Here is a 13143-nt window from a genome sequence, read left to right on the forward strand (position 1 = left end):
TCTCTCCCTCTCACCTCCCCAGTTCATATAAATAATGTCTGTGTGTAGCCAGGCAAAACCCAGCTCGCTGAGCCCATGGCCAAAAAATGGGAACTGTGGGTAGGAGAAACGTACAGTGGAACAAAACAGAGGGTACAGACATCTTGAAGCTGCTAGTAAACAAAAACATGAGCTGCTGTGGACTATGTTACACTAGACGCAGAGGTTCCTCCTTTGAAAGGAAATTGAAAACTAAACAGAAAAGTGAAAATGCATGCACACCTGACAATCTAAGTTGTTGATCTCGCAAAGTCATCATGACTTAGTATTGGAGATGATTCCAAACGCGTAATGGAGACATTTTGGGGCAAAACATTTGATCAGTAATAGTCTGATATCTATTCTGTATAATAGAAGAACAAGGAGCTGCAAAGCGAGCTTGAACCAAAGTGTATCTCAGTACAGCATTATAATGTTGCACTTCTCTAAGGAAAGCTTCATCAAAAGGCACCTAAAACACCTGCACTTACTAAGTATCGACAACAGTTCTCTATGTTTGAACATAATGCGGAGTAACTGGCAGGTTTGTTTCCATGTCTGTTTCCTATAGGAAATCACATAAAGATAATCCTATACTCTTCTAAAATGTGGAATTCAATAGAATTCATGGTAGTTGAAATACCTGGACAGTGGGGGGCCAAAGAGGTTTATTCACACCAAAATTAGCACATAAAGCCTTATCAGCTTCCCTTGAATTTGTTCAATGTCTGTAGACAAACACAGGGAGATTGAAGTCCAAGACAACATGCCATTTGACTATAAAGCACACGTACATGAAAAAAAGGTGGCAAAACAAAGTCATGAAGAACAACACTTGGAATGGATAGTGCCTTTGGTGGCCAAAGAATGTTCCACCTTAAAAAAGAAACTACAAAGGAAAAATAACATGAAAAATATGAATGATCGTATCTCTCCTGTTTAGGTGGAAAAAAAAAAACAAAATTAGCAGGTGTTTGCTTCATTACCTTGTTTGCTACATTTGCAAATGTAAACTTTTTCAGAGCCGTGCTCAAGGCCCTTATTCAGATGCAAGTTCAATGTTGCATATCAACATATCAGGTAGAAAATACTTTGTACATTATATCAGGCACTGATAATATGATTATTCCTATTAACAACTTAGAAAAAAAAAATATCTTTTTTTTCCATTCCTTCCCAAATTTCTAGAGTGATAATTAGCTCTGCATCCCTGCAACTAAGGCAGCAGCTAACATGTCTTGATGGAATTATGTAACAATAATAACCCGACCCTACGCACTGGAGGGGAAAAATACATTAATGAAAAGCAACACTAAACCATAAGATATTTAGTATAATGTTAACCAGAGACAGAAAGGCCTAAACTAATGTGTCTTGCCTATTTCAGCCATATACATTCCCTGAGGATGTTTGTTTTGAGGACAAAAATCACTTATGCTGTTGCCATAGTGACAGAGGACTGGCATGTTTGCACACTCTTTGCCACGCATGCAGGAGTCCCACATCCTCGATTTGTTCAAAACCAGGTAAGAGAACTTTCCAGAAGGCTGGAAACAGCCTGAACATAAACAGAAATTCAGTTTGAGTAGATGAACCCAGTTTACTGAACTGCTTTGTCAAAATTATATGCCTGGGTTAAAGTACGTAAAAAAAATCTAAATTGATAAACTACTTGTACCATTTTCCTCAAAAGCAGTTCTTTAAAAAAGTGAAAACAGCCAAGAGTTTGTTGTGTTTGAACTCGAATAGAAATGCTATGCTGACTGAAGCTCCCTATGTTGATTGCAGAGGCACCAGGAACCATCTTGGCAAAAAAAGAAGAAGAAAGAAAATTCTACGCATTCATTCGTACATTGTTTTTTTTTTCTCGCACTGATTTTCTGATGGGTTCCTTAGATACTGCTCGAGTTGTGCTGAAAGGTCTGCTGGGCTACAGGCTTCACTCGTCCGTGGCCTTTGCGCTGGCGTCTGGAGCTGGCCGGTGGAGGCCTCGCTGGATGTGGGTGGTGAAGTCGTACTTATCAGCACAAGCATGCAGGCAGATGCTGCACTGGAAGGGCCCACCGTCGCCATGGCAACTCATGTGCAGGGCGTACATGACCTCGTCCAGGAACACAATGCCGCAGTGGGCGCACTTGCTGGATAGGTCGTCCTGGGTGCTCTGATCCACTCTATCTGGTTTGGTGGGCTGTGGCGGGGCAGTGTCCACCTCTTTGGCCTCTATTGGCCTGTCCCGCTCACTCTCTCTGTCTGCTAATGGCGAGGCCCGTTTCTCCAGCTGGGCCCTCTCCTTGGCCATATTGGCGCCATTGGGCACGGGGCTAGGTTTGGAATGCTTCATGGCCAGGTCGAGAGGGGTGTCGCTATCCGGTCCAGAAGAAGATGGGGGCGGCGGGGGGAAGTGAGGGGGCAAGCCGAAGGTAGGGTAAGGCACGAAGCTTTGGCACGGATTGGGCAGGCTGGCCACGTGGCCGAGGTAATGGCCCGGGTTGCCTGGCACGGACATCTTGTACTTAGTCCAGAAGCGCAGCCAGTCGGCCTCGCTCTGCAGGTCACTGTGGATGAAAGGCAGGCTGAAGATGGGGTATTGGTATTTCTCGATGGGGCTTCCGGGGGGCGAATAGCTGGCCTGCTTGGACGGACGCATGTATTTCTCGATGGGGCTGCCCCTCTCAGAGCCGCCCTTGCTGTCTGGACCACCTTGCGAGCCCCCGCTCAGGCCGTTGCCCTCGGCTCCGACCTCCACGGGGCTCTTGTGCATGTGCAATGGTGGCATGCGCTTGTGGATTTCCAGCGTCTGGCTGAGCAGAAAGGCATGGGTGGAGCGGGGACTGGGGTGGCCCTTTGGGCCTGACGGGCCATAGCCCTCATACTTGGGCAGCTGGGCCTGGGCAGAGTCAGCACGAGGCAGTGGCCCGTCAGCACCCGGTTCATCTGGCCTGCGCTCCAGCGGGCTGCCGTTCAAGCGCTCCTCGCTGTTAACACGCTGCTGTTTGGAGCCCACCTGGTCGGACGGAAGGCTGTCTGGATTGAGTCGCTTTCGCGTGCGCCGGCGGATAATCTGCTCACCGTTGTTCTGCTTGATGATGTTCAGCGGCCTGGGGGTCTGAGAGACAAAGAGAGATATGGAGAGAGACAGAAAGGAAGAGATGGAGAAAAATGAAAAGATGGGGAAGAAAAGAAAAATGGGAGGGGAGAGTAAGACAGAGAGAGAGAGAGAGAGAGAGACACATCATGAGGGTTTAAGCTAAGCTAAGCACTATGAAAGCTTATTAAAGCTGGGACACATCATTTATCATTTATCACATCATTATTGATGGTTATAAACAGCTGTGAAATCAAAAAAGGGGGGTTGTCAGCAAAAATCGTGATTAATTGCATAGTGTAGTTCATTTTGATTAATTGCCGAGATTTTCCAATGCATTACTACTACTACTACTACTACTACTACACTACGACTACTACTACTACTACTACTAATAATAATAATAATAATAATCCTTTCATGTCGGTGGCTGCGCAAAGTGCTTAACAGACAGGTGATAAAGCTTCACAGTAATAGAAGAAATAATGAGTATTAATTTGAAATCATAAAAAGACAACACAGATCAAAATAAAAGACAAATACCAAGAGACGTAGAGTTCTGATGAAATTTAATTTTAAAAAGCAGTGCATGGTTTTTTTAGCCATACGATAGGACAAAATAAGCTTTATCAGAATGTATATATAACTCTATATATTACTCAATAATTACATTTTTGAATCTTTTCATTGTGTGAATGTAGAGTCCATATGAACTTGAATACAAAAGTCCCGTCATTTCCACAGTTACCAGTTTTCACCACCCATGTCCAGTGAAAGCACCGGCTGCATGTTTTAACCAATTAGTGTATATGTCTTATATATCATATATACAGTTCATGGTTCATCTCCTTGGCGACTGAAGCCCTCTCACTTTCATACCACTAAGTTACGCCTCACTGATTTGTCCATTTTTCTTCCTTGAGCATCGTCCAGCATAGTCTACCAAAGACGTTCTCCGGTGGTCACGTTACTGATATTACTGATATTTCTTGCTGGCATCAGCACCTTGTTTTGTGTACTTCAGACATGAAGTAATATTTGGTAATAAATAAATTCATGGCATGGCAGTAGCTGGAAATAACTTTTTTTTTTTTGTCAAGAGTGGCATCAACAACTCTTGCTATTTAAAAACTGTATTTGTATGAGAGGGATACAATCATGGAGTCATATCAACAGCTGGTCTTCAAGCTGGAACCACAGCTTGAAAACCAGTCACATGTTAACTCTGACCCCACTAATATATATAAATATATATATATATATAGGACAGAGATACTTAAGCCTGAGGTACCCTTCAAAATTCCAGTGTTTTCTCTGTTTTAACACTTTTGATCCAACTAATCAGCCAATTAATAAGTCCTGCAGAAAAATAAGTCCTACAGAAAAACACCAAAATGTGCAGGACAGGGAGACTCCCAGATCACGACTCTAACAATTGGGGAGATACAGGAAAGCATGAGGATAAAACTTGACTTTGCAGTGTTCTTGCTTTCACTGGTGGTACAGAAGTCCAAGATGACACAGCTGGACTGGGTGTATTGGTAGGTTTAAGCAGATATTCAACTGTCCATTACTGGCTGAGAGGGGTCACTGCCCCACTCAGCAGTAAGGATCTCCCATTCCATGGCTTCATAGAAAAACACTACTTAAGTGTCAAGATAAACATATATTCTTAAAATGTCCCTAAAAATGACTGTGATTTACTGCATGGTCATAATGCTACCTTTACTCAGCTAGAGTTCAGAATGTGTGAGATTTTCGTAGTCTCTGAATTTCCTACCACACTTCCACTGCAAGATTTAAGGCCTTTTAGTGTCTCTATTTCCACAAAGCATTTAGGTGTGATTCACAGAGATGCTCAGGAGACTCTAAAGAACCCAAAGAGCCCCTTGTGTGAAGAGTGCTGAAGCTTGACTTCCATGTATCTGTACTACAAACGGTCCCTATTCTAATGAGATTTCATCATAATGATTCATCTCTTCTGGGACTCCAAGGACACACTCCACTAATTAGGCTGGTTAGCGTAATAATCGGTCATCAAAAGACTATTAATTATTACTGCTTTGTTTCTGTTAGTTCTGCTGAGTTACGCCAGGCTCTCTTATACAGACATTTGTAAGACAGCTTTTCTGCAAATAAGCAAATATTCATTCATGGATTAGGCAGTTAATTCCTTAATGTCAGTCAACATCATTGTGTGACGGGACAGTGTTAAAAACATTAACCTGTGTCTAACACTGTGAAAACTACGGTCTTGTGAACGATACATGTAGAGACTTCGGTGATGTTCCCTTTAATGTGTATTTTCAGGTTGGGCATAGTAAAATAGATCAGCATGTAGAATTGGAGGTTTCTGAGTGCTAATGTTTTCTATTACTTTATAAAAGTAGTACGATGCTGTCTTTATTGTTGGATGCCCTGCAACAGTTTGAGAGTGAGCATGCACTCACATTCACTAACAGCTTATTTTTTTATTTACTTAATCAGAGTAACAACAAAAGGTGACTGAAATGTGAAGTGTATCTCCATCCATGCTAAAAAGGTCATTTGTGATTCTTTACTTAATAAAATATATGCGACAACACACTGAGATATCAAGTTATTAAAGGAGAAAAGGCAGAAGTAGCTGCTTATTAGTATAGGCATTAAGCGGTTAGGAGTTGGCCAAAGAAATAAGGTGTCAAAAATTTGAGCAATGCCACAGAAGAACCTCGTTTAATTCCATAAGTAAAATTTCAATGGATGCCTCTTAAAACAACTACTTCTGTAAATGAGATTTGAGAGTAAAGAACCTTTTTAATGAGTTAAGAACCTAAAATTATGTAAATGTTCTATACCGATTAAACATTCTTTTCCCTAGAACTGAATGTCCAAGAATGTTTAAGGAAGCTTTTAAAAACAAAGGTTCCAAAAAACAGCTCTTTTGAGCAATGCCATGGATGAACCTTTTTGGTTCCCTAAGTAACCTTTCAGTGGAGGGTTCTTTGAACTTTTGTAAGTGAGATATGAGTGTGAATAACCTTTTTAAAGCTTCAAGAACCTTCAATAGTGTTAAGGTTCTACACCAATTAAAGGTTTTTCCCTAGAACTGTATGACCAAGACTCACTAAGGAACTTTTTAAAATAAAGGTGCCTAAAATGGGTTCTTCTGAGCTGTTGTTTCTAACTGAACGGTTATCATTTATCCTGGTTTGTGAAACCATTTATCCTGGTTTCTCTTTCTGTGCTACACTGGAAACTACTGTGGTCGGCAAGATGTGAAGAAAGACATTTTTCTCTCAGTGGCGTACCTACAGGTGAAAGGGAAAGAACTGCTTGTGCTTTCATTCATCACCATGGCCACAATATCATGATTTGTCTGCAATCTATTCTACTGCCCTCATATCCCATCATGCCTCGGGTTGACTTTGGCATGTGGGCAGCAAACTTCAGTCAGGTGACGTGGCTCATCTCTCGCTTCTCCCCACCACCAGATACACACTCCTACATCCTCTATCTCTCCCTCTCTCCACAGAAAACTCCCACAATCCCCCGGGAGCCACAGCTAATTGGGAGGGCAGAGGCAGGAGAAGAAGGTGAAGCCATGTCTTTTTTTTTTTCTCTCGCTCTTATGCTTTCTGCGGGGCTGCGAAGAGCAAATTTGCCACCAGAAGCAACGAGAATGCAAATAAAAGTGCTGTGATTTCCTCCTGCCTGGGTCGCTGGATGGCTGCGAGGAGTGAAAGCCGGCAGGGGACATTAAACTCGCATGGCAGCTGGTTGCCTTTATTGCACCGTGATCCGCCGACATGCTCCTGGGGCAAACGCAGGCAATAGGAAGGCAAGAAAGGGTTGAAAAAAAAGGAAAAGGGGAGAAGCCCAGCAAGTGAAGATGATAGAGAGGAAGAACATATCATTCTCCCATCCCCCAACGGTCCACCCCCACCCCAAAACTGTGGGAAATGGGATTTAAGTAGACGCACACTTTTACTGACGCTCCTTCCACAGAAGCTATCTGGCTCTGCACCATATGTTCAATCTCAATGGGAGAAAGTACATATTTTTGAGCAATGTTTGTTCGTTGGGGAATAAAGCTGAATCAGTTACACAAATTTCACGCTGCTGCTTAAGTTCACTTAATGCCATGCGCTGGATGGTGCGAAAATGAAAGCTTCGGCTCTTTGGGAGCTGTCAGGCTGTCTGTCCAAAGAGAAGAGCTCTATGAAAAGTCAGACAAAAAGAAAGAGTGCCCTCTACTGCTGGACCACTTCTGGCCCTCAGCACACACGTACACCACATGCACACACGCACCACTCTCTGCCTCTCTTTTCCTCATATCATCTCTCTATATACCTTTATCCAGGCGAAATTTCATTTAGGTCTTCAATTTTTTTCTTTATAAGGTTTCCGAACAGCAAAATGAAAGTTAAGTTCATAGCATTATGATTAACTACAGATACTGCTTTTATTAAAAATGAGTGCATGTTAGGTAGACTTCTTCTCTCTTTGCACTTCACTACAATGCTGGCTCTAATAAATACAGTACAGAGGTTTAAAAGCATTTGGGCAAAATTAAAATTTTAATATAGTGGAGTATTAACAGGATCTATAGTTTATACCTGCAAATTCAAATTCATGTAACATTTTCCCTCAAAAGCATTTATTACTCAATTTTCTTCTAAACAGTTAAGCTTTGTTAAGTTTGTCCTGTGGAAGCCTAGAAGTAATTTTTGCTTCATAACTTTAGAATCATGCAAAAATTAAATACCTAAGCAAATAAAATAATCTGAGTCCTTCAAACTACACAGTCAAGTGAAAGAAACAGAAATACATTTCTTGCTCTTATTTCTATCTATACCTATGAATAATATAAAAGAATAATAATGCAGGAGGATTGTGTGCATCGCAACAAAGATATCTGTGATTCACATCTTACATCTCTTTGATGATCATGCTGCATATTCCTCCCAGATAAATGCTCTGCAGCTGGAGCTTCTCTTACCTAATATATCTTTTATATTCAGTACTGTGCAAAAGTCAGAGACCACCCTACACCTATTCCATTTCTAATTAAAATAGCCATTAAGCACAAGTTATTCATTTTTCAGCTTGGGGAAAAAAAGCAGAAAACATATATTTAAGAAAAAATATACAAATGCCTCAACGACTAAATATAAAACTTTAATATTTTGTGGGTCAAATCTTCTGTTTTTCAAATACATCTGCAGGAAAAAAAAACACCTGTGGATTTTTCATATCTGAAGCAAGAGTAAAGCTTGATTTTCTCCTCTCTCTCAAAGATGAAAGCTTTAAGAACTGTTTATCTGATGGTGACAGCTTTGGTGGTCTACCAGGTCTTGCACAGTTTGTTTGGATTTCCATTTCTTCAATGACTTTTAATAATTTCCCGTTTCTGGAAATCTGTTTTTTTTTTCATTTGACTTTCTCTTTTCTTTTGCAAGTGGATTATCTCCTATCTAATCTCAGAAATATCTCCTGAAAAATCAGTAACTTGTACTTGACAGGAAGTTAAAGAAATGAAGGATGGTTTCTGACTTTTGAACAGTGCTCTATATATATATATATATATATATATATATAACGTACATTCCATGTTTTTCTCACATTTTGTTGCATTCTCATTCTTAAAAGTTTTCAGAGCAGTGAGATTCTTTGACTGCTTTCTGTGTGCCTCGAGGCAACGGACCACAGCACCCGACTCTGCTGACAACAGACAAAACCAAGCCCACCTTCAGCCTCACGTTTCTCTTTCCTCTGCAACCCTGAGCACCTCGCTGTGCTCCTCACTTCGCAATTCCTTTCAGTGCTCCTCCCGCACGTGCTTGTTTTCTACATTTCAAAACCAGCACTGTTCCCCTGCCTCCATGCCGTTTAAAGCCTCCTCAACGCTGCAGTGCAGCTCAGAAGGCTGGAGGAGGCTTTTACGGGACTAAACATGAAGCAGTGTGGCTGAGGTCACTTCTTTGAAAGTGTGGTGCATGAGGAAAGCAAAAAATAAATAAATAAATAAATAAATGCTATTCCAGAGTTATCATCCTTTTACATTTTGGCTTTAGAGGATCCCTCCCAACTTTCTTTTTTATTTTAGAGGTTCACAAAGTTCAGGAGCTGAGAGAAACTTTTCAGGCAATATTCAGCTCCTCAGGTCTGTGTCCCACATAATAAAAAGGCTGTGTCAATGAGTCTTGTGTGAAAAATGAGACAGAGGCTTTTCACTGAGTTTTATATTGGGCTGTGACACAGCACAGCACTGTGCGCATGTTGAGTCCTATTATTAGAAGATAAAATCTGAAAGACATTTATTGTTGCAATGTGTTCTAGCACGAGGAGCCCAGACCTCCATTTAGAGCCCACTACGGCGTGGGTTTATGAGGTGATATTATGAAATGATTTCTGTACGGCATATAAAAGTTTTTATTCAAAAGTATAAAAATACTACTGGAATCCCATTGCCAAGTCCGAATGAAGGACAGAGGCCTCTACTCTACACTAGTGTGCCATCCATGAAACAGTCAAGCTGATTAATTAGCTGCTAAGAAAAAGTGCCGTCAAAAAAAAAAAGTCTCCTAAACTTCTTCCTACCTCCTTCTCTCTCCTCTCTTTAGCTATAAAAGTGAACATGGGTCAGCATCCACCAGTTAAAAGGGGGTCTAATGCTGAAAAAAGTTAACAAATAAGGCAATCCTGTGGCCAATCAGAGACGTTTCAGGGAAGCTGATGCACTGATAATTCTGTGTCCATCTTGTTTATTAAGTGCTGATGGAGCGTGAGGTGTACACAGCCTGATTGGCAGGGGCTGGAGCCTATCCCAGTGGTCTTTAGGCAGAAGGCAGGAAACACCCTGGACAGATCGCCAGCCCATCGCAGGGCAGACATACAGACATATACATTCACACACACACTCACACACCTAGGGGCAATTTAGTATGTCCAATTGGCCTAGCCACATGCCTTTGGACTGTGGGAGAAAACCGGAGCACCGGGAGGAAACCCACGCAGACACGGGGAAAACATGCAAACTCCACACAGAAAGGACCCTGGTCTCATACTTGAATACTAAATTATTAATAAAACTACTGATAGCATAGCATATACATTGAAAGGCCCATATATATATATATATATATATATATATATATATATATATATATATATATTATTATTTTCCCCCAGAGGCGCACGTTTGTCGGGATTTATGTACCTAAGACAATCACAATTCATTTCTACATGACCATTTTCCAATTCTTTTTATCCCCTAGAACTAAAGGCTTTTCAGTTACTGTGCCTTCCAGACTGATCTATGTAAGTGATTTCTATTCTGATTGGCCGCTTTGGGTTATGTCTCATTCAAAAAAACGTCCAGGCTGAGGTACTTCTTGTAACTTGTATATGACTGGGTGGGGCTTAACTGCTGTAGGCTGAGAGGGAAGGGGTATATGTAAATGATTCACTTTTCATGACATCACAAAAGCAACTATTTGAAAATGGGCTGTTTTTGCAGTTTGATTTCCATACACTGTATGGAATGGGAAGTAAATGGTACATTTGGAAACATTTACATACTACATTAAACTACAAGAAAACTTTTCCCATGATATAGGCCCTTTAAAACTGACCTCAGCTGAGTAAGTCAAAATTTGAGCTTTGAGATGCACAGTTTTGGATTAAATAGTTTGGATTATGTATTTTCCACAATTTCTTATTTTGAAGTGTATGTTGATGACACATAATTTGCATAAATTCAATCAAAGTCAATTAAATCAAATTTGAATCAAGTCAATAAATTTTTGAAGTTCGATACATGCCTGAGGCAGAAGCAAGATACAGCAGACGTTAAAGAAAAGACAAAATTACACCACAAAGGATCTAATTTCTCCATTGCATGTGGCAAGGCACGTCGTGAATACGGTGTTTCCTAAACCTGGCCATGAAACCAGCATTGAGTGTAAGTGGTGCAGACAGACAGTCAGATTTGAGCGTCTGTGGTGGGCTGTCAACGGGCCCCGAGCCCACTCAAACCACCAGGTGGCACGGTCTCTGAAAGAACGCCTTGTGGCCTGAGCTGTGCCGTACCGTGCTGCCTTAACCTAGCCGACCACACCGACTCAGGCAGACTCCTGTATCGGGGCCCCCGCCACCCAGGCTCTGGGGCTGATAGCCCAGGGCCGCCACAGAGAAAGAGAGCCTCCTAGATCAAATGCTTCTCATATTAAGGGGGGAAACTGGCTCAGCCCAGTTCCAGCTGAGTTCCAAAGCTTAAATGTATGAATATATAACCAAAGTAAATTCTAGCAATGGACTCTGGGCACACGCACAATGCTTACTCTGTTTCGGCTGTGTAATTCCTCACATGTTGACAAATTTGTTTACCCGTCGTGTTTATCCAGATGCTGTTTCAAAGGATGCACAAGTACGCTTAAAGATTCCAGGCAAGTATGAGTGAGTTAGATGACACACACACACATGCGCACACACACACACATATGGACTCAAATTTGCTCGTTCGGATCAAATTGAAGTCGGAGAGGAAAAAACTGTAACGCTATAAACCCAATCCAATTGTAAAGTCCTTTCATGATTGAGCCCAGAGACATGCTGTGTCTATACGTAGGAGGAGCTTGTTTTTCTGCTATTATGTGGGCTCCAAGGATTCTCATATAAACCAATAAACGAAATCAAAAGTAGACTGCCCTGTGCGTCAACAAATATGTATCTATTCGATATAGGGCCAAAATTAGGTTTTATCTATCCTTTAGAGTGTTGACATCATAACTTTGGCCTGATAAGGAATGCCATCATTTCTCTCAGTGAGCTAGAAAAACCTCCTCGAGTGGAACACTTTCAGACGGAAAGGAAGAGTGAGTGAGATTGCATCAGGAGATGTGTGCAGGAGGTTAAGAGCATGCAAGCGCGTGTGAGAAGGTGTGAACTCGACAGGCTTTTGGACTGGCGAAGGCTATTGTGCCTGGCCCAGGGGGTCAGAGTTGAGGTGCTTGGAAAGTTGAGGCTCTGGCTGGGTGCAGGATTACTTCCAGAGGGCCATTAGCTGTCCCACAGGCCAAAAGGCCAGTGACTCCTCGGAGCAGCCGTCAGGTCTTAGCTTAACAGCACGGAAATGCAGTGGTCAGTCAGGAGCGGCTGCACTCCCACCTCTGCGTTTGGTTTGACTTTTCTTACTTTTTTTCTAGAATTCGTAGGTGGGCTGGTAAAACGTCCCCCCCCCTCCCAACCTCCTCCCTCACTGGGTTGTTCCCCTAAGCGCCCCCCTTACCGAGTGAAGCTTCTGATAGAGGCCACACGCGTTGCACACATAGCCCCCGTTGGCGTTCTTCCTCCACAGAGAGGTCTTGGTGGTCAGACAGTTGGCACAGAAGACCCCTGATCCCCGCCGTCTCTAAAAAACATTAAAAAAAGACATAGAGAGAATTAGAATCTGAGTGAATGAGGCTGCAGGCTGCTAACAAGGCTGAATAGAGGGATAAGGAAAAGAAAAAAGAAAGTCAAAGAGGGAGGATGGATAAACTCAGAGATAAACTGAAAAAAAAGAAACATATCATGAGGATTCTAGTAGCTAAGCAATCCAGCTTGATGGGGAGAGACATGCTCTGTCCAATCTGAAGGTCAGACCATAGCGTGATTAGCAGAACCCAACTGATTCTCACTCTAATTAACCTTCTGCTGATTTATGGGAATTGTAAGATACCACTGTGTTGGAAGGGACAACACCAACTTCCCCCAGCTGCCTCAGCCTGGGTCAGTCACACTGCACTGACATGCCTAGAGCGTCTCAGCAACCAAACCACTCTCATCCCCTCAGCGGAATCCCACTTTCAGAAACCTATTTACCACTTACCGACTCTAAGTCTCCACAGAGAGTGACAAATCTAGAATCTTCTCTACAGAAAATCTAAATCTTTAGATATATCGCGTCCTTACTATATATGGCTACATTCAATATACTCTACGTCTCCACAAAGCCCAACACAAGAGGTCCACTGAGCCACAAAAAAAGAGATGGGCACATGAATCATGTGCGAACT

General features: G+C 42.1%; 1 protein-coding gene across 9 annotated transcripts in view; it reads right to left on the reverse strand.

Moving 5' to 3' along the window:
* Window positions 1-435: 435 nt before the first annotated feature.
* The window catches only part of trps1 (trichorhinophalangeal syndrome I), a 136969-nt gene continuing 124261 nt past the window's right edge, over window positions 436-13143 (reverse strand). For all 9 annotated transcript variants that reach the window (XM_036566613.1, XM_036566610.1, XM_036566617.1 and 6 more), the window contains 2 exons: window positions 12375-12497; window positions 436-3124 (listed from right to left, as the gene is read on the reverse strand). In XM_036566613.1, coding sequence (XP_036422506.1) covers window positions 1958-3124; window positions 12375-12497 — 1290 coding nt within the window. In that variant the 3' untranslated portion in view covers window positions 436-1957. The remainder of the gene's footprint in view (window positions 3125-12374; window positions 12498-13143) is intronic.

Source organism: Colossoma macropomum, unplaced genomic scaffold, assembly GCF_904425465.1.
Source record: "Colossoma macropomum unplaced genomic scaffold, Colossoma_macropomum, whole genome shotgun sequence".
Lineage (NCBI taxonomy): Eukaryota > Metazoa > Chordata > Actinopteri > Characiformes > Serrasalmidae > Colossoma > Colossoma macropomum.